The sequence below is a fragment of the Leptodactylus fuscus genome, chromosome 10 (assembly GCF_031893055.1).
Source record: "Leptodactylus fuscus isolate aLepFus1 chromosome 10, aLepFus1.hap2, whole genome shotgun sequence".
In the NCBI taxonomy this organism is placed as follows: Eukaryota; Metazoa; Chordata; class Amphibia; order Anura; family Leptodactylidae; genus Leptodactylus; species Leptodactylus fuscus.
Window position 1 is genome coordinate 68,314,061 of NC_134274.1, and position 22,522 is coordinate 68,336,582.

The 22,522-nt window shown below is 37.8% G+C and overlaps 1 protein-coding gene across 1 annotated transcript in view; it reads left to right on the plus strand.

Annotated features, from left to right (window-relative positions):
- The first annotated feature begins 8,339 nt into the window (after positions 1 to 8,339).
- Positions 8,340 to 22,522, plus strand: part of CXCL12 (C-X-C motif chemokine ligand 12) — a 64,501-nt gene continuing 50,318 nt past the window's right edge. The window contains exon 1 of the mRNA XM_075257805.1: positions 8,340 to 8,488. Within this exon, the coding sequence (XP_075113906.1) occupies positions 8,428 to 8,488 (61 nt within the window). The 5' untranslated portion in view covers positions 8,340 to 8,427. The remainder of the gene's footprint in view (positions 8,489 to 22,522) is intronic.

Below are 22,522 nucleotides of genomic sequence, written 5' to 3' on the forward strand. Positions count from 1 at the left end.
GGTGGAACTTGCACTATTGGTGACTGACTAAATACTTTTTTGCCCCACTGTATTACAATGTCCCCAGTACTGTCGCTACACAGAGGAGTGATCATATCATATTCAGCATGTCTCCACAGTATTTTTTGTGGATCAGCAAAGAAAAGGCAGTGAAAGAGGTCAAAATATCATATCTCTCCTTCATACACCTTATGTCATCCTGCTCAGATGAATCAGAGATGATAGAAGCATGAGCCCTTGCTAAGGTAACTTACATGTATTTACTGTGATTGGCATTAAAGGGGTATTCCCATGATGCTTGTTCACTAACCTGCAGGCTGTTGTGCTCTATTCACTTCCTGCTTTTCTCGGCACATTGGTGGGCGGGGTTTCACTTGCACGGGATTGGTTGTAAATGAATTACCACAATGTGAAGCTAATGTAGCAGAGCTGGATTTGAGGCAGTTTACATTACATACAGAGGTAATGGACTCCCTATCTCATCCCTTATCAGCCAAATTCAATTAAACTGACTGATAAGAGCTCAGAAATCCCGGAGCTCTCACCTCCCCTATCTGAGAAGCTCTGCTACTTAAAAGACACAAACAGCTCAGAGCTGCTCCCAGCCCCTCCCTCCTCCCTGAGATCAGGCAGCTACATCACTTTACAAATGAGCAGATAATCCCAAGGGCCATAGAAACGGAGTGTAAACAATGAAGTGAATAAATTAAGATAGCAGCCAAACAAAGCAGTTTTGATAAAGCAATGCATATAGGAATAGTCTTAAATCCACATAAACTAGCAGTATAAATAGGATCCTTGTGATGGGACAACCCCTTTAACAGGAGATAGACCTGCTATGATAGAGATATACGTCCCTCCTTGGCATTTGACAGCTTCTCCACCCATGTAGGGGGTGTGTTTGTGGATGGGTGGTACGGAGGGGCAGTATCGCCATGTAATCCCACCCTCTGACCACTACTATTGTTAAGACGTAAGCGGTCTCCACCCAGGAAGTGTAGTCTTGCCATTTATATAGGAGGACTGAGTAGAGTATTGGTGCCATTGCCACTTTACCTCGCAGACTAAGAGGTTATTCTAGACTTCTCCCCTAATGATCCATCGCCATTTACGGTGCTAGGGAAAAGCATGTGGAGGTTTTTTAATTTAACTCTACCCAGTCTGAGGGACAGAACCTTGATTGTAAATTTTGTTACGAGTCAATATGAAACTGGAGTGTGAATGTGAAGAGCACACCCAAAATTAGGATGAAGACCTATCCCCTAACCTACAGCTAGAAGTAGCAGTGACATGCAGCAACAGCTGGCTACCTGCCACACAAAGAAGATTAGAAGAAGCTTGGACTAGAATCTAGGTCGGCTTCCCTGTGGAAACACAATATCTAGATAATTTCATCTAAGAATAGCATTATATACACACATCTTCCTACCATTTGAGAGAGTGTGTGTTGCTATCTGATTCTGTGTCTTCCTTGATGTCATTTGGCCCAAACATATCACAATTGTATATGTTCTTCTAAGCTCCAAGATGTCCACTGATGGAGCAGCCACATAATGGACTCTCACAGGACTTGATTTCTACACTTTACAATATCCTCACTACTCTTCACTTTATTTTTTAATGTAGATTGTGAGTCCCCATATAGGGCTCACAATGTACATTTTTCCCTATCAGTATGTCTTTGGAGTATAGGAGGAAATCTATGCAAACACGGGGAGAACATACTAACTCCTTGCAGATGTTTTTTTCTTTGCCCTTGGTGGGATTTGAACACCAGGACCCAGCGCTGCAAGGCTGCAGTGCTAACCACTGAGCCACCGTGTGACCCCCTCTTGGAAATAAATTTCTAAGTGCTCTGCCAGATTCCTTTTAAGCTCCTAAAACTAGGAATCTTTCATTGATGTAATGACTTTCTAAGGAATCAGTTCTTAAAAGGAACGGCCACAGCTAAAACTGACCCAACAGAAAGGTAATATATTGGTTCTTCATTCATATTTTCCATTCCGTTTGAATCCACTACTAATTTTGATTTAAAAAAAAATCCCCCAAAAAACTGTATAAGCCCAGCATGTGTGATCCCAGCCTAAACACAATGCGGTGCCACAGATGTCTGGCAGTCGCTCCCTCCACCCTCGCCTGTCTTCATGGGGATTAATATGCAGATAAGTAGCAGGGCATGCACGTTTGTAGCCAAAACAAGAATGGATCTTAACGTCTGGGGATGTATGAAGACTGCTCACCACAAAGTCGCTGGTGGGTAACCCACTGCGATGTACAGTAGCAACATAATGAATAAGACGTCTCTAAATCTCATCCACATGCGGATACTTAAACCCACAGTGCAAAGTGACCTTTTACCAGTGGCTTTCAACCTTGGTAATGCAATCCAATACTCGGTACTTAGAAAAATAAATTCAGACAGCCTAGAATAATTTTTTTTTTGATTTTCTAAATGAACATGAATGTCTATAGTTACAAGGGACATGTAGAAGCTAGAACATTTTGCTTAGTACCTTGAGTCCCACATGGAAATTGTGTCCATGTTGTGCACAAGGGCTCAATTACGCGCGTAATACATTGAAAGCAATAGGGAAAAAAGCCTCCCATTGATTTCAATGGGGAGCGCATGTATGCCGGCTCCCATTCATGTCAATGGGAGCTGCTTTTTACGCGCTCATTCTGAAGGTGTTTTTACATTCAGAATGAGTGCAGCGTAACTCCGTGTGAAGGCTCCCTAAGTTTGCAAGTGTTGTGCCATCAGTGTTGCACAGGTATCCAGTAGGATTGGATTTCCCATGAGTCACAGTTGTGACAATATGCATGTGGCAATGTGACCACATTCACTATCATGAGGTGTGACGTAGTCGCGCGACCATAAATTGCACTCGCTACCTACAATTGATAGTTTTTTTTTAGTAGTTGGCGAGTCAGAAAACACTAAACTGAATTCAAGGAAAATTTTAAGTTTACTTCCACTTCTGTCTGTAAGGAACAGTCTTTAGGGCAGTCTGCAAATGGTTTAAGCCATTGTAAATTAGGTTGTTGACAGACCTGGAGGGAATCCGGGAATTTAATCCCTTAACACCAGTGTTATTCTTGTTGAGTCCTCCACTATGCGGGGTTTAGCAGCTATAACTATATACTTCAGTGATCTCAATATACCTTTTCTTTTTGACACAATGGCCATATTGCCATACGTTTAGATGGTCAGCCTTTGTCTTCATATTTAAGTAACGGTTTTATTTATGTTAAATTTCGGTAAAATAGTTTAGTTAAAGGAAATCCTGGGGAATTATATATTGTATTATACTAGTAGGACTGATGGGGCGACGAATGACACAAGGACATACCGACAGGCTCTGCAGGGGGAATAATGCAATGTATCATTACTTTTATTTCATACAAATATTATTTTTAATTTGCATAGTATAGAATTTGGAAGACATTGTACAATTTCACTTTTATCCTGAGATTTCATGGTGGCCCCATTAAAGGGGGATGCTGGCATTACATTGGATAGTGATTTGGCTTTAGGGGGCACAAAGGTGGTGCTAATTGATAGGCGACTGTTGCAGATTTTGGCCCAGAAACTTCTAGTTAAGACTGAACCTCTGAAGCAGATTCATGCTTAGCTTAGCCAGTTAGTTAGTAAGGAGAGTTGTGAGGCAAGTTCTGCTGTCAGGAGAGAGGCTAGATTACATATTAAATGCTCAGTCAGTCAAATGGCATTGACAGGTATGGCTAAGATTAATCTAAAATTTGTCACCACCTCAAAGTGGTCGTCCAGCAATTATGTGACAAAATAAAATGAAATAAAACAATACCTCTCACCTGCCGCCGGCATCTCCAGGAATTTCATGCCTGTCAAGAGTTAACAAGACTTAAAAACCAGAGGAAGCCCTGTAGCCACTTAGATGGGTCGGCAATGGTTGGGCAGTGTGTATCCTGGTTTTACTTTATTATGCCACCTACTTGACACATAATGTATCACTGGATATCACCAACTAAACTCTCCACAAAGTCACAAAGTTTAGAAGTCTCTGAGAAAGGGACTCATTTTGCTGATATTAGGTGGAAAATGGATTTTTAGTGTGTACTTTATATTATAACCTTGCTCATGTTTCCCTGACTTTCAACACTTTTTGAATCAATTTGGCCATGTTCAGGCTTAGGATGAGCAGATATATTGCATTAGACCAGCTGGTTTGTCACTTGTTTACCAGTTTATCTCCATTGCTAGGCTTTTTTTTAAGGAAATTTCTGCCTAGATACTCTTTGAGCCTGTCACTGAGTCCCCTGTGTTATTGATCCAAATAATTTGTATGAAGTGTGGCGAAGTTTGCAGACAGGGACACAAAATATGCAGCAAACTGGTTTATTTAGAAAAAAAAACATGAAAAAATAAATAAACCTTGACTTCAGGCACAAAATTAGCAAAACAAAATACAGTCTTAACTTCAGGCAAAAACAAAATAAAATCCTGCTCATCTGAGTGACTAGCTAAATAGAACAGATAACCTAACTATACATGTGGCTTACTTCCAGCCATACAAACAAAACAAGTGCAATATAGTCTCACCGGACTCAGGGTTACACCTCCATTTAACTCCCCTGGAATGCAGGATCTGCAGTCTTTCCTGGCCCAGTAATGAGCCAAGGATCTATACCTGGGCTGAGGTCTACTTCAGATCTGCCTGGGGCTGACAAAGTTATAAGTTTTGAGTTTGCTCTGTTGCCTTGTAGTACTGGTGTCTTAGATTCAAACCAAGCCAATGACATCTATAAGGGGTTTGTATATTCTCTCCGCATTTGCAGGGGCCTCCTCTGGAGTACTCTATTTCCTCCCAAAGACATACGGATTGGGAATTTAGGTTGTGAGCCCTAGTTGGGAAAATGAATGATAACATTATCTGTAAAGGCCTACAGAATATTTTGGCGTTATATAAGACAACAAATATATAATATAAATCTTCCCCTCCTCACCTACCCCTGGTGTGTTGGGGTGATTTGGTTGCTGTGTGTTACTAGTCATCTTAATAAATAAATATTTAGTATAAGTTGGTTACAAAGTCTATTAGTTTGGCTTATTATCAGATGATTCCACAGACATTTACTGGATAAGTTGATCCATAGTGATAATTTTTTTAGCTTATACATGTATATGTATATAACTATATAACTATATGTACATATACTATATGTAAATGTATATAACTATATAACTATATGTACATATACTATATGTATATGTATATAACATACAGTCCTATGAAAAAGTTTGGGCACCCCTATTAATCTTAATCATTTTTAGTTCTAAATATTTTGGTATTTGCAACAGCCATTTCAGTTTGATATATCTAATAACTGATGAACACAGTAATATTTCAGGATTGAAATGAGGTTTATTGTACTAACAGAAAATGTGCAATATGCATTAAACCAAAATTTGACCGGTGCAAAAGTATGGGCACCTCAACAGAAAAGTGACATTAATATTTAGTAGATCCTCCTTTTGCAAAGATAACAGCCTCTAGTCGCTTCCTGTAGCTTTTAATCAGTTCCTGGATCCTGGATAAAGGTATTTTGGACAAACAATTCAAGTTCAGTTAAGTTAGATGGTCGCCGAGCATGGACAGCCCGCTTCAAATCATCCCACAGATGTTCAATGATATTCAGGTCTGGGGACTGGGATGGCCATTCCAGAACATTGTAATTGTTCCTCTGCATGAATGCCTGAGGATTTGGAGCGGTGTTTTGGATCATTGTCTTGCTGAAATATCCATCCCCGGCGTAACTTCAACTTCGTCACTGATTCTTGAACATTATTCTCAAGAATCTGCTGATACTGAGTGGAATCCATGCGACTCTCAACTTTAACAAGATTCCCGATGCCGGCACTGGCCACACAGCCCCAAAGCATGATGGAACATCCACCAAATTTTACAGTGGGTAGCATGTGTTTTTCTTGGAATGCTGTTTCTTTTTGGACGCCATGCATAACGCCTTTTTTTATAACCAAACAACTCAATTTTTGTTTCCAAAATGAAGCTGCCTTGTCCAAATGTGCTTTTTCATACCTCAGGCAACTCTATTTGTGGCGTACGTGCAGAAACGGCTTCTTTCTCATCACTCTCCCATACAGCTTCTATTTGTGCAAAGTGCGCTGTATAGTTGACCGATGCACAGTGACACCATCTGCAGCAAGATGATGCTGCAGCTCTTTGGAGGTGGTCTGTGGATTGTCCTTGACTGTTCTCACCATTCTTCTTCTCTGCCTTTCTGATATTTTTCTTGGCCTGCCACTTCTGGGCTTAACAAGAACTGTCCCTGTGGTCTTCCATTTCCTTACTATGTTCCTCACAGTGGAAACTGACAGGTTAAATCTCTGAGACAACGTTTTGTATCCTTCCCCTGAACAACTATGTTGAACAATCTTTGTTTTCAGATCATTTGAGAGCAGGCTGTCCATGTTCGGCGACCATCAAACTTAACTGAACTTGAATTGTTTTGTAGAAAGAAATGGTCCAAAATACCTTCATCCAGGATCCAGGAACTGATTAAAAGCTACAGGAAGCGACTAGAGGCTGTTATCTTTGCAAAAGGAGGATGTACTAAATATTAATGTCACTTTTCTGTTGAGGTGCCCATATTTTTGCACCGGTCAAATTTTGGTTTAATGCATATTGCGCATTTTCTGTTAGTACAATAAACCTCATTTCAATCCTGAAATATTACTGTGTCCATCAGTTATTAGATATATCAAACTGAAATGGCTGTTGCAAACACCAAAATATTTAGAACTAAAAATGATTAAGATTAATAGGGGTGCCCAAACTTTTTCATAGGACTGTATATGTATTAAAAAGTGAAAAGCAAGATTGTAAAATCTTTTTAAAATTATCCTGGCTGAACCGACAGAAACTGATCACATTAAAATAACTAGCATACCTGAAAGGATCACTAACTTTAAGTTTTGGGTATTTTTTTTTTTTTATATACTCGAGTATAAGCCGACCCGAATATAAGCCGAGGCCCCTAATTTCACCACAAAAAACTGGGAACTTATTGACTCGAGTATAAGCCTCGGTGGGGGGGGGGAATGCGGAAAATTTAAAAAATTAAAATGGTTGGAGTTTGGAGTTTCTGCCCCTTCTCTGAGCTTGAGGACTGAGTTTTTTTTCCCCACTTGGAATTCAGTCTGGCTGAATATAGCGTATCTGCAGTGCTTCTATTAACCCCTTCCCGATGGAACAGGAGCACTGCAGATCCCCTATATTCAGTAGACTGGGGACTTTCAGACACAGGGATACCTAATGTGTTTGTGTTTCACAGTCATTTTCTTTTGTATGTATTCTAGGGGAAGGAGGGATTTAGAACTTTTATTTACTTTTTTTAAATTATATTTTTTAAAAGCTTCTTTTTTTTCACTACTTTATGGGAGATTCTATACATTACTATTGCGGCTGGTCATAGACCCCCCCCAAAAAAAACAAAAAATAAATAAATAAAATAAAAAATAGCAAATTGTGCCTGATTCTGTTGTTTTTTTTTTTTTTTGCTTCACTCGAGTATAAGCTGAGGGGGGCTTTTTCAGCACAAAAACTGTGCTAAAAAATTCGGCTTATACTCAAGTATATACGGTACATGTCAAAAACCTGAAACAATAAGTGGATGCCATAAAAATATTTTTTTTTTTTCTAAATGGATAGTTTTCTAAACAACTGATCAGATTTTAGAATCAATCATCATATTATCGATCAGGATAATTATCAATGACATTATAAAATTGACTTATCATTGAAGATCATTACATCATGGACAGCATTAGCTATACCAGTCTGATCATGACACGTAGAAAAATAAATCATCCATGGTATGACGTATTCACTGCACTATCTTGTATCAATAGTAGTTATAGTATCTGAGACAGAAGTGCCAGACCTGAGGGAAATCCTAATTCTTTCCCACAGCATTGAATGTACTCCTGATATTCCTTCTGTACGCCAAGAACAGAGAGTCAGTCTGGGTAACAAGAAAGTAGATCCACCAACACAATGCGTTTCTAAGTAATATGTTACAGATGACATGGGTCCACAACGCCACCGCTCTACGGTCTACCGTGAAATAATATCAATATGACAAATCATACGGCAATACTATTGGAGAGAGTTGTGCAGCTGAAATAATTTGTGCTATTAGCAGATAACCTACCTATAGAGAAATAAAGCTTTGCTGATTTACATCCAACTATTTTAATAGAGGAAGGATGTAATAACATGCCAGAGGTGATAAATCATTGTGAGCTTCTCCCCACCCCCAGCCCTGCACTTCCAGGCATCTCCACAGTGAGAGCAGCTCATTCTCAGCCTTCCCCTTGTACTGAGCACATCTCCTTACTATCACAGCAGCCACAGCAGCAGCAGCAGCATGGACATGAGGCACCTAGCTCTCCTTACCCTACTCCTAGGGATTATCTGCTACTCTGAAGGTAGGCGCTGGATCCCTCTACATCCTTCTTAAAGGGCATCTGTTGAGTTTTGCAAATTGTGCCTGATTCTGTTTTCTATGAACTAGTAAGCTATCTTATATATCTAAGTAGCTAAGCCTTGGTGAGTTGTGCTGGGTGTTATCTGTAATGCTCTGCGAGCTGCTGTTTGTGGTTCTTGGCAGGCTGGCAGCACTTGGCATGGTTTCTTAATATGTGGCTTTTCTGCAGTTGTATGTCTGTGCCAGTGATGTCTTAATGTGGTCGTCACAGATGTCCCGTATGTTGTGTTTTCTGACATGCATGTGCTAGTATATTGTTCTGTTCCTTTTAGAAACAAGTTTTTCATGTGCATTTCTTTAGGTAACGGGGGTTTCTGTGCTACTTTTTCCTCTATACGATAATGTTAAAATCTTTTGTAAAATATCAGATATTATCGTAGCAATTGTATCTCGAGAATCACTGTAGCAAAATGTAAACTCGATTTTGAAGACAATTTCAAGCTACTCAAGGCATTTAATACAGACAATGTTTTTTGCAGTCTTAAACTCAAATTTTAGAAGTTGTGAAACCGAACTCACAACCAGACCATTGCAGCTTCTACTTAAAAGAGGCCATGATTGAACAGATCAGTAATAAGTTGTGTGCTTGGATTGTGTGCCACACGGTGCGGACCTGATCCATGTGCATGCCTTCATACGAGCAGTACCCACCATCCTTGTACCCTAGCAGACGTTTATTTCCTTGGCTCGGTTGAGGTTAGTCTTCAATCAAACAGGGAATGTCTTCTGTCTCATTGACTCAAAATGATTCCTGATTGAGAAGGGTAAAGGGTAAACCCATTCATTATCCTGTCTTATGGATCAAGGGTGTAATATCAGTGGTGCAGGAATACTTTGCAATTATTTAATGATTAATTAAAAACAAGTGATGACAGCCCTGAGACGAGGACAGAATGACCCAGTGATGTGGATTCTGTGCTGAATCTATGTCCGTTGGGTTATGTACAGATCAGATTCACAATATGGGTCTGTACTAGGTTGGGAATAAAGCAGACAAGTTTCATTGATAACATCTACTTCCAGTATGTCTGCATATATTTATCTGTGGCATGGCTGATCCATGTAGACATAACATGCTATCATATATTCTGTAGATTGAAAGATGTTTTACGTCTTAATATATATATATCTATATATATATATATATCCTCGGGGCCCCTTATCTGCTACCTGCAATCTTCACAATCACCTTGCCATGTGTCCCTTTTGTCCTGCATTGACAATCCCTATTAACCAGCACTCTCTTGTTCCTGGGCCTCTTCTCATGTAAAAACACATGCGTTTTTTTGAGAGGGGGGTTTGGAACAATTACACTAATTATTTTCCATGAGAAAGAAAACCAAAAACATCATTAGCATTGGAAGATAAAAGAAGCCACAATCCAGAGGGTGTGTGAGCGTCCCTAGATCCTGTCCTGTGATGAGCCGGGGTAGATCACTCGCCCTGTATCTAGGGGTGGTATATCAGTCTGCAACATCTGGAAAGTATAAATGTATCTGTGCTAGTTAAGCGTCTCAATAGGTTCACCCCCTAAAAGGTTAACATTTCTAATGGCCTTATAACCTCTGGGATCTGGTAAAAAAAAAAAGATAGGTTCAGTCATAAATACTGAGACTCTTATGGCATGAAATATATTCCGGTGCCATGTGTTTCAATGAGGTGTGTATAGAGGAACCTCAGATCGCTGTCAGGATTCATTTCATAATTGACAATCTTTCGATATATTCAGTAACCTATTGTGCATTTACTGGATTGGTGAACACTTTGTTGTTACTTTAATAGCAGGTTATGGACCAGTGTAAGTAAACTTCCAAAACTTTGAATGCAACAAATGTGATCATATAATTGTAGAGTGTAATTGTATAAGTAACAAATCAGCCTATAATTTAGTTTCTCATTTATTATATTATACGCTTGTCTCACAAGCTCTATTGTTCTGGATGTCTTAGAATGTTTCAATGCTAAAAATGATTACAAATATGCAAATGATCTAGAATAAAATCTCTTATGTTCATTATAGTTGTACAAGCACCAAGGTCCTTGTAGTAAAATGCAAACACAATAAACTAATAACCTCAGATATCTGTATTACTCATAGATAGTTATGACAAGGACCTCTTATTACCCCAAGACTTTATACATCAGGGTGCGTAGTGTTAATAAAATATATCAAGCAAATATCTTACTCATGAACAGCCATGAAAGAGACCCTGACTCCACAATAAGTCATACCATAGGAAGCCATGGGATCTGCTACGAATTATATTTTAGTGCATCTTGTAGTGTTAAGCCTATGTCTGATAATAAGCTCAGTTCATTTTCATCAGTCAGCCCTATGTATAGATTCACTGCCTGGCTCTTGGAAGGGCTACTGGTGTGAAGGGTCTTGTGGCTTTGTTTCTAATGCTGCTGACCACCCCTGTTCCTTATCTGCCCATGTTAGTGTTATCTATATGTATACATATTCTAATCACAGACAACACTGACTGCAGCCAGACACAAATTCAATTATATCCCTCTGTATATTTATGTGGGATCAGATAAACCAAGACACAGATCAGGAACGTTCCCCAAACATGTGTGCCTGGGCCATGTCCCATTATCATTTACATCTGTTGCCCTTCTAGTAATACGAATTCATTCTATAGACACAGCAGCTGTGAGCTGTATATATATATATATATATATATATATATATATATATATATATATATATATATATTCATAGATATAGTTAATAAGTTATTGTGTTATTTGCATCCATACACCAATATATACTTATTTCTAGTGGATTTTTTCTGCCTTCTTACTATTACAATACTTAGCCTTTTGCCTTGAGTTCAGCCAGACATCTCTATATTTTACATTATATCTCCGCACAAGGAAAATTTCATTATTCAGATGGGACATGGATTTCATTGTTTCCTGCAAATAAAAATTCCAAGGAGTCAAAAAAGCCATTTAGGAACAAAGGGTTTTGTAGATGACACAGATATAAAATGTATTATGTTCTGGGCAGATCTAGATGTGATACATTTAGTATATTGATTATTGTATTGCATTATTCCGTATGCTACAAATATCAATCTTCAGGCTTAACTTGCTTGAAGAAATTCAATAAAACCAGCCTATGAGAAAACGTAATGAATTCAGTGTTGGGATCTTACATAGTGTTGTTGACCCCCATTTACTATTATATTTTACTAGCTTTCCATGGCTTAGATAAACAACAGAGAGAAAGTGTAGATGGAAGCAATCACAGATGAAGGATCAGAGGAGATAAAAGGAACTACTGAAGAAGAGACACCTTTGTAGTGCAAACACCCAACTACCTGTCCACCAATTATTCCCCCCTAAAATCCATACTCATTACCTTTAACATTACTCTAGAGACATTCAGTAAGACATTATCACGACAAGGGTCAAACTGTTTAGAGCTTGTGACCTGGCACTGACATGTGAATACCTAGATGCTACTTAGGAAAGCTGAAGAATTCTTGTCCGCTGCCATCTAATAAATAATGCAATCCATCTTTAAGACGGAGTCATTTCTCAGCTTTTAAAATATCCCCAAAGGAAAGTCTGTGGCTTCAAGCATCAACCATTGGTTCACTTTGTAGGACTAAATGCTGGAAGATCTAATCGAGATATGAAGCCTTGGAATTCCTATTAAAACAGAGATTTTAAGGTTGGTTGCAGATGCCTCCATGAGGGCAGAAAGTTAAGTCCTCCTCCTTTTGTGCAGCAGGAGTCTTTAGTATTTACAAAATGATCGCGCTTTAGCGCCGTGCAAAAAGCGGTGAGCTGCAGGGTGTCCGGAGATAGAGTGACACTTCTATTGGATAATTGCGGCTAATGTGAGTCTGCGTCCAGTGGTGTCTGCATGGACTGAACTTGGATTTAATTTCCAAATTCCAGTGGCTGTAACGTAATACAGAGCTCATTTAGATGTCACGTTCTTTACCACCTCTGTCTAGAAATATAGGAACAAATATAGTTTTTAAAACTTAGAAGGTTTTCAGGTCACTATTTTATAAGGCTCATGCTAGGTTCGCACTAGTGTTCGGTATCTCTGTCATTCAGGTCCACATGGAGACCCTGAAAGATGGAGACCCTGTCTACTTAAGAAACGGTTACCTGCGGAAACTACACTATAATGGAGAAAGGGACTATTCATTCTAACATATCATTTTTCCAATCTCATGCAGCCCCTTTTACAGTCTGAATGTAAATATAAAGAACAGGCCCATAGTAGGGTTTGGATGCTAATAGGTTTTGTTCTACTATCCACAAGCCAGATGGCCTGCAACATGATCACCACTCACTTGAAGATAACCTAATCTCCAGATTTCCAGTTTCCTGTTTATATTCTAATCTGGGGTGATATTTTAAGTTATTTAATGAGTGTTTTTTGCATACCAGTCAATCTCCATTCCTATCTCTAATGGTTGAAATTTTAGGGTTTTGTTTTCTTCCCAGCCAAGCTAGTCATAGATGTGGATATTATATGAGCATACATGCAAGTGAAATGAATTTCCATAATTTCCATAATTAAAATTACCCTCATATGTGTCTGCTTTTATGTACCGTTCTTTTTTAAGAGATTCCGAATGACTATTCATTGGACGATCACTTAAAAGAGCTTACTACAGCTTAAAATAACATTAAACTGCTTACAAAAAGCCAATGGAATTTGTCACTATGGTTTATAACCACCCATGTAGAGGTACAAAGTGTCTGTTCACTATATGCTATAGCATAAAATATCACAAAAAATTCACTTTTAATCTTGGTACTCATTGGCATTCCCCTCAGTCATCCCACCAAGGGTCTATGTCCTGAAGCATTTAGGAGTCCACTATATTTTATTGAAAAATTTAGTATTCCCTATTTTTTTTTTCAACCATTACAGTGGATTGGGGATAAACCATTGTTATAAATTCCCTTTGAAATTATTTTTCCGAAGTAAAACTGGTGGAATATACTTGAGATAGGGTGTTACTATAAGAATGTTACATAGTTACATAGTTGATGAGGTTGGATAAAGTCATTAGTCCATCAAGTTCAACCTATAACCCTACAATCCCTACAGTGTTGATCTACAGTGTTAGAGTCCAATCCAGTGGCTCCCCGACTTTAGTTCTTATTGAGGCCAATAGGGCTTTGCTACAGTACTAGGCACAGCCATGTTTAGAGATGGGCAGTTGTGCCTTATAGACTAGAGAACATACACAATACATGATAGAGAACAGATCATTGATAGGCCATTTTTTACTCCTAGACAATATCTTTGAAGCTTACTTCTGCCTTTTCACATGAAAAACGTAAGCTTTTGGTCTACAGAATTTCTATCAAGAAGTTCTTAGATGCAATAGTAGAATTTTTTTGCTACGCTTCATGGCCATATTTCTGAGAATTAAGCAAATGCTCGCTTTACATCTGCCATCCCTTGAAAAGCATAAATAGTGGATTTAGTGTTTTATAAAATTTGCCAGATATTTAAACACAGTGGATCATTCCAAAGATTTATTTCTGAATGATCCCTCCAATTTCTTATCCCTATCACTACGACTTGTCCAAAATCTATGACCTAATATTAAATATGTAGCCAAAAACGCCAAAATATGTTTTACAATTCTTGTACACATTGATGGGTTCATAAAAAGAGGATTTAGGCATGCCAGGCTAGAATACCCTATATCTATATCCCTGCCATCACTGTAACTTATATTGTGGGTGTTGCTGATACTTAAAGTAATACTAGGACTATGGAAATGTATAACATTTCATAAAACATCTATATGGATGGGTTTCTGATCTGTAGTTTTAGTCCATTTTTTGTAACGAGTTCCACACAATAAAGCAAATTTAGCAAAACCGGAGCATGAAAATCCAGCCTGAATCCAGTTCTATCAACTTAGAGTTGGTATAAGGAAAAATGTTGTTTTTGTACCGTGTTAGCCAGTGGGTATGAAATATAAAAAACAAAAAACTTGATAGTCTTCAGTAGTTGATACCTTTTTTAATGGCTAACTAATAATGATGACAAATGGCTGACGTTTCGAAGCTCTTGGCTTCTTCCTTATACCTGAGGAAGAAGCCAAGAGCTTCGAAAACTTGTAATGTGTCATCATTATCAATTAGCCATTAACAAAGGTATCAACTACTGAAGACTTCCAAGTTTTTTTGTTTTTTTTTTATATATATCAACTTAGAGTACACAAAATATTGCCAGTTGTGAAAAATAAAACATTTCTACGGGTAACCCGAAACTTTTATAGAAATAAACTTAGACTTTCCAGACAAAAATGAATGTTGAAGCAAATAAGTGAACCTGATCTGCACAACCAATCGGCAAACATACATGTAAGTCTCTTACCAAGACCTCTTACAAGAAAATGTGCTGAAGCATAATTGAAGCGCGGACAGACATGTTTACAATAGTACACATGTACTTTCTATAACTTACATGTTTGACACTTGTCCCATTTGGCAGCACGCTGACTACCGGTTCTCTACATGTCACTTTTCCATTTAACTCATTTGCAGCTCAGTTTCCTAAGCTGCTGTACATTAAGAAATTATATCAAGAAATTCCAGTCTGACACTTTTACCGTGGTTAAACACAGATGATGTATGCGGTAGACAGACACAAAGGAGAAAGAATGCAGCGAGCGTGTGGCACAAATTAAGGGACTAATAGGTCTTCAAAGATGAACTGCGGCTTTGTGATGTGAAATGCTTTGCGAGAAGCAGACGGTTAATGAAAACACTTTAAATCATGTGTGAAGATTCTAGATGTCTCATGTCTACAAGTAGGAACTTCTCAGACTCCTTCATCTCATAGAACTTACTCTAAAAAACAACTTGAGGTAAAACCATTGAGCTAAATTTTATATATCTCAATATTTATAATATAATATAAATAACTATAAATATATAAATAAATATATAATAAATAAAATAAATAAATAAATATAATAAATATAATATAATATTTATAATATCTCAATATTTTAGCCCAATAAATCAGATTGGATTGCAAAATACCTTTGGCTATTTGCAACGGTGAGTGGGTCATGGGTAACAGTCTTTGAAGGACAGGGGCCAGAGGGAGCAGTATGTGAGATTACAGATCATAGGAAACGGCCTGTGAGAGTAAAAGTTGCCATACTGTGGCAACATTTAATGCCACAGTATACCAGAGCAAGAGATGTTGCTTGTTATGGGCCCTGTACTCTGGCTGATCAAGGCGATCTTGCATCGCAAAAGGATGCTTTTAGTCCCAGATCCCCAGATAGCTAATTGAAGCTAAAAAAAATGCAACAAAAAAATGTTGCCTTTTTCTGCTGCATGTTTTGACTAAGGCCCCTCGGGATGTCCCGCAGCATTCTTCACACAGCGCTTTAGACAGAAAGTTTGCGGAGTTTTCCTCCACGGACTTTCTGTTACAATTATACCTATGGGGAAACCACCAGCGTTTCCATAAGGTACAATTGACTTGCTGCGATTTCCGGTTTTGGAAATCCTGGCATGTCCTCACTGCAGTTTGTCGTTACTGAATAATGCCACAATTTTTCCTGCAGCATTTCCGCCACGGGCAAATCGCATCTTTTCTGTCCCGGGGGACCCCGGGCTCATTGAGTTTTTCCTTCTTTTTTTCCCTATCACATATATAGGAACTATGCTTGTTATTTCACAGCTAAAATTAACATGTTGCATTTTTCCCAGCTTTGGGTGAGTTTAATGAAATTCATTGGTACTGGTAAGGTAAGGCTCCACATAGCGAAGCGCAGCAAAAAATATGCTGCAGAAAAAAATTGCAAATTGCAATTGTGGAAGTTATTAGCCAGAATCCCATCCACTTTATGGGTACTGTATAATGCAGCATTTTTGCAAGATGGGGCCCTAGCATCAAACACAGCTTTTTTCTGCTGAGTTTCCAAAAACATCCAAAAATGTTGTGTTTCTGCAATGTAGGGCCTTGTTTTCAGTAAGAAAAAATTTACCATCATTTTAACTTCGCAACTTATTGGTTGTCACTAGAGATGAGCGAGTAGTACTTGATCGAGTAGGTATTCGATCGAATATTATGGTATTCGAAATACTCGAACTCGATTGAGTACCACTCGCTGTTCGAATGTAAAAGTTCGATGCAGAACCAGCATTGATTGGCCGAATGCTATACAGTCAGCCAACCAATGCTGGTTCTTCTCCTACCTTTAGAAGTCTTCTCCGTGCAGCTTCCCCGCGGCGTCTTCCGGCTCTTCATTCACTCTGCCAGGCATCGGGCCTGGGCAGAGCCGACTGCGCATGTCCGCTTGTAGTGCGAGCATGCGCAGTCGGCTCTGCCCAGGCCCGATGCCTGGCAGAGTGAATTCAGAGCCGGAAGATGCCGTGGGGAAGCTGCACGGAGAAGACTGCTTGGAGGATCCAGCCCGACCCTCACTTGTGGACTTGGTAAGTATAATTTGATCGAACGTTGCCTACCCCTGAAACGAGCATTTTCCCCCCATAGACTATAATAGGGTTTGATATTCGATTCGAATAGTCGAATATTGAGGGGCTACTCGAAATGAATATTGAACCTCAAACATTTTACTGTTCGCTCATCTCTACTGAATACCAATTTGACAGAAAAGTACAAAAATATAGCAATTTTTTTTTTATTATGAGACGTTTGTCAGTTTGAGAATTTAAGGCCTTTGTGGTTTTTTTCAGTACATAATAAAATAATTTGCATCTTTGGAAAAGCTGGAAAATATTTCCATTTGTGCCTACATGTAATTGCTAGGTTATACATGATAATGAAACAAGACTGAAATAATCTAGAATCGTAGAGCAGATGTTAGGTACAACTACATATAAGAGGTTAAACATCTGAAGAATTGTATCAAAGTCGACTACTATATTCTTAGAGAAAGGCCGGCAACCTTTACATCCTTTAAATTTGAGTAAACTTTCTAAAAGAAAATAAATGAAGACCTCAAGCAACATGCAAGATTGTGCTCCAAGAAATACAAATAAATATACCCTGTTTAAACAAAAAGTGTAGTTTTGGATGAGCACGGTTTTTTAAGACTGTTTAGAGTCCCATTTGGAAATGCTTTACACTTGGAACACGTTCTTCTACTGAGTGCTTGATATGAAAGATGTCTACAGCTCAATTTACTTTCCTGTGAAAGTTTGAGACGGTAAAGCTGTGGACACACACACACACACACAAGGTCCACATCAGCGTATTCCCCGCCAGATCATCCGCTTTTCCCATAGAAAGGCTGCAACAGATTGCAACATTTGCTTTTATCCCTGAAAACTATTTATTCAATGTATGTATAATAACAAAAGACTTATGATCAATAGAGTCGTCTGGTAACGGATATCGTAACCTACAAATTCAGTCTTTTCTGGCTCCAGATGTTTCGGCGTGTTCACATTTTATATGGAGCTAAAATATCTCCCTGAAAACCTTCCTTAAGGGTATTATAAAACCTAGATTTACTGAGATAAGAAGGATGTGAGTGGCCTCTTGAGCACTTGCTCTAGTCAGTTAACATCTGAACCGTGGTGGTAATCTCCGGGATGTAGCATTCTATATGTAGCACAATAATACATTTTTGTTTCCGCTACAACAATATTGTTTTGAAATGATAACACTAACACTGGATCCATTGTGAAGACCAATTTCTTCTAAGTAGACTACTGATACCCAGAGAAAACCAGAGCTCTTTTATAGGGGTAATACCAAGGATTAGAGATGAGCGAGTAGTACTCGATCGAGTAGGTATTTCATCGAATACTATGGTATTCGAAATACTCGTACTCCGTCGAATACCATAACACCTTTTACGTTTACTGCATGTTATTCGACTGAGTACGAGTATTTCGAATACCATAGTATTCGATGAAATACCTACTCGATCGAATACTACTTGCTCATCTCGACCAGGGATCCAAAGGGTAGAGGATAAATCACAGATTGGTAGGGGTCTGACTACCGAGACCCCCACCTCCCGTTTAAGATGTAGCGTTGGGTTGAAGTTTATCCACCTTTACCTTGACTACACGTTCTCCAAGGGCCCCATAGTAGCCGCACAGGCTGTCTATGTGATACATAACCTGTTATAAAGTGAGGTTTTTAACTTTCAATAAAAAAAAAATATTGAATTATATCGCACTTTGTACATCTTTACAACCACATGAGCTACAAGATGGATCACGTAGACCTCATTCTAATAACCCAGTGGTTTTAAGGTTAAAAACATGGAGACTGATATCATTTGCTGTTAGATAACATAGTGGAGACTGATATTACAGTATTTGCCTTTTTTGTTGTTGTCTACTTTAGGTCCTCAAGCACAACAAGGGTTAATCCCTTTTACTGCAATTAAACTTTAATTTCTCTTACTCAGTTTTGTTTCCTCACCTCCCAGAGTAAAGTTCTTCATAGCCAGAGGATACAAATCCTTCTAATAAGTAGAATAAGGTTCTAAGTGCTGATTTATCTGCCCTGTTATCTCATCTCATTCCTATCATCACCTCCGAAAGCATTAAGTACCTTCCAGCTGAAATCCTCCTGAACCAAACGATCCACATGCGTTTATTCACCCACTTGTTATCTCCCTCAAAGGCTGTTTTAGCTAAATGTTAGGCCTGGTTCACATCTGCATTCGGTATTCAGTTTGGGGAGTCCACATTGGTACCCCCCGAACGGAACACCGAATGCATTGACAAGCAGTGAGCTTACGAAAGCACACGGACCCCATAGACTCTAAAGGGACCCGTGTACGGAGAGAAAAGTACATCATGAACTACTATCCTGTCCGCATGACTCGTACGGTCACCATGCGGAAAACACACGGACCCCATTATAGTCTACGGGGTCCTTGTGCTTTCATTGCTCACTGCTTGTCAATGCGTTTGGTATTCCGTTCTGGGAAGGGGTCCCCATGCAGACTCCCCAAACGGAATACTGAACACAGATGGTGCAAATTTCATTTTACTGGCCATGTGACATCACATTCATCACATGGCTTGCTCATAGCTCAGTCCCATTCAAGTGAATGGGCTGAGCTGCTATACCAAGCACAGCCACTATACAAATATATGGTGCTGTGCTGGGTAAGTAGTGAAGAGGCTGCAAAACTCACCCAAAAGCTGAGGCCTCTTCAACCAGCAGCTTGGTGGGAGTCTTATACCGGACAAGGATAGGTTACCAATTATTGAGGCTAAAAAATAACCTTTATGATTAAGAACCCCTGGCTTTTAGGGTTTTTGTATGGAAATTGTCAATAGAATTGTTACAGCACTGAAACACGTTGCTTATGCAAACAAAATACGTAGTCTTGGTATTTCTACTTGTTTGGATTTATGCATATGCAGCTTTGGATTTCTTCCATTATTCACATACATTGTTTGCATTTGCTGAACTTAATGTACTGTAATTGGTGTCATAAAGACCGTAACCCCCCGCAACTCCACCGTCCCAACAAACCACATTTTACCATTTCTTCTACTTTCCTATCTTCACACCTCCGTCTTTTTTACCTTCTCATTGTTTAAAAGATTATATCTTGAGACAATATTTTCTGCCCTCTATGATTATTCTCCCACACTACATGTTTATATTGGCTACTGTTCTGTTTTATTCACAATATTGGTTTTATTATTTTACTCAAAGCCAATCCTCGCATTACATCCTTTGTATTGTTTCTTTTATCTGAATATTCAGTACAATTATATTGAAATCCAACAGTTCATAGTCATGGACCGAAATTAGTATTACTAGTATTATCAGTAGTTATATGATCTATCTATCTATCTATCTATCTATCTATCTATCTATCTGTCTGTCTGTCTGTCTGTCTGTCTGTCTGTCTGTCTGTCTGTCTATCTATCTCCTATCTATCTATCTATCTATCTATCTATCTTCTATGTATCATCTATCTATCTATCTATCTATCTATCTATCTATCTATCTATCTATCATATCTATCTCCTATCTATCTATCTATCTATCTATCTATCTATCTATCTCCTATCTATCTATCTATCTATCTATCATATCTATCTCCTATCTATCTATCTATCTATCTATCTATCTATCTATCTCCTATCTATCTATCTATCTATCTATCTATCTATCTATCTCCTATCTATCTATCTATCTATCTATCTATCTATCTATCTATCTCCTATCTATCTATCTATCTATCTATCTATCTATCTATCTCATATCTATCTCCTATCTATCTATCTATCTATCTATCTATCTATCTATCTATCTCATATCTATCTATCTATCTATCTATCTATCTATCTATCTATCATCTATCTATCTTCTATCTATCTATCTATCTATCTATCTATCTATCTATCTATCTACTGTATCTATCTTCTATCTATCTATCTATCTATCTATCTATCTATCTACTTCCTATCTATCTATCTATCTATCTATCTATCTATCTATCTATCTCCTATCTATCTATCTATCTATCTATCTATCTATCTATCTCCTATCTATCTATCTATCTATCTATCTCCTATCTATCTATCTATCTATCTACTGTATCTATCTTCTATCTATCTATCTATCTATCTATCTATCTCCTATCTCTCTATCTATCTATCTCCTATCTATCTATCTATCTATCTATCTATCTATCTATCTATCTATCTATCTCTCTATCTCCTATCTCTCTATCTCCTATCTATCTATCTCCTATCTATCTATCTATCTATCTATCTATCTATCTCCTATCTATCTATCTATCTATCTATCTCCTATCTATCTATCTATCTATCTATCTTCTATGTATCATCTATCTATCTATCTATCTATCTATCTATCTATCTATCTATCTATCTATCTATCATATCTATCTCCTATCTATCTATCTATCTATCTCCTATCTATCTATCTATCTATCTATCTATCTATCTATCTATCTTCTATGTATCATCTATCTATCTATCTATCTATCTATCTATCTATCTATCTATCTATCTATCGTATCTATCTCCTATCTATCTATCTATCTATCTCTCTATCTCCTATCTATCTATCTCCTATCTATCTATCTATCTATCTATCTATCTATCTCCTATCTATCTCCTATCTATCTATCTATCTATCTATCTCCTATCTATCTATCTATCTATCTATCTATCTCCTATCTATCTATCTATCTATCTATCTATCTCATATCTATCTCCTATCTATCTATCTATCTATCTATCTATCTATCTATCTATCTATCTCCTATCTATCTATCTATCTATCTATCTATCTCATATCTATCTATCTATCTATCTATCTATCTCATATCTATCTATCTATCTATCTATCTATCTATCTATCATCTATCTATCTTCTATCTATCTATCTATCTATCTATCTATCTATCTCCTATCTATCTATCTATCTATCTATCTATCTATCTATCTATCTATCTATCTACTGTATCTATCTTCTATCTATCTATCTATCTATCTATCTATCTATCTACTGTATCTATCATCTATCTATCTATCTATCTATCTATCTATCTCCTATCTCTCTATCTATCTATCTCCTATCTATCTATCTATCTATCTATCTATCTATCTCCTATCTCTCTATCTCCTATCTCTCTATCTCCTATCTATCTATCTATCTATCTATCTATCTATCTATCTCCTATCTATCTATCTATCTATCTATCTATCTATCTCCTATCTATCTATCTATCTATCTATCTATCTATCTATCTATCTCCTATCTATCTATCTATCTATCTATCTATCTATCTATCTATCTATCTACTGTATCTATCTTCTATCTATCTATCTATCTATCTATCTATCTATCTATCTATCTACTGTATCTATCTTCTATCTATCTATCTATCTATCTATCTATCTATCTATCTATCTATCTCCTATCTCTCTATCTATCTATCTCCTATCTATCTATCTATCTATCTATCTATCT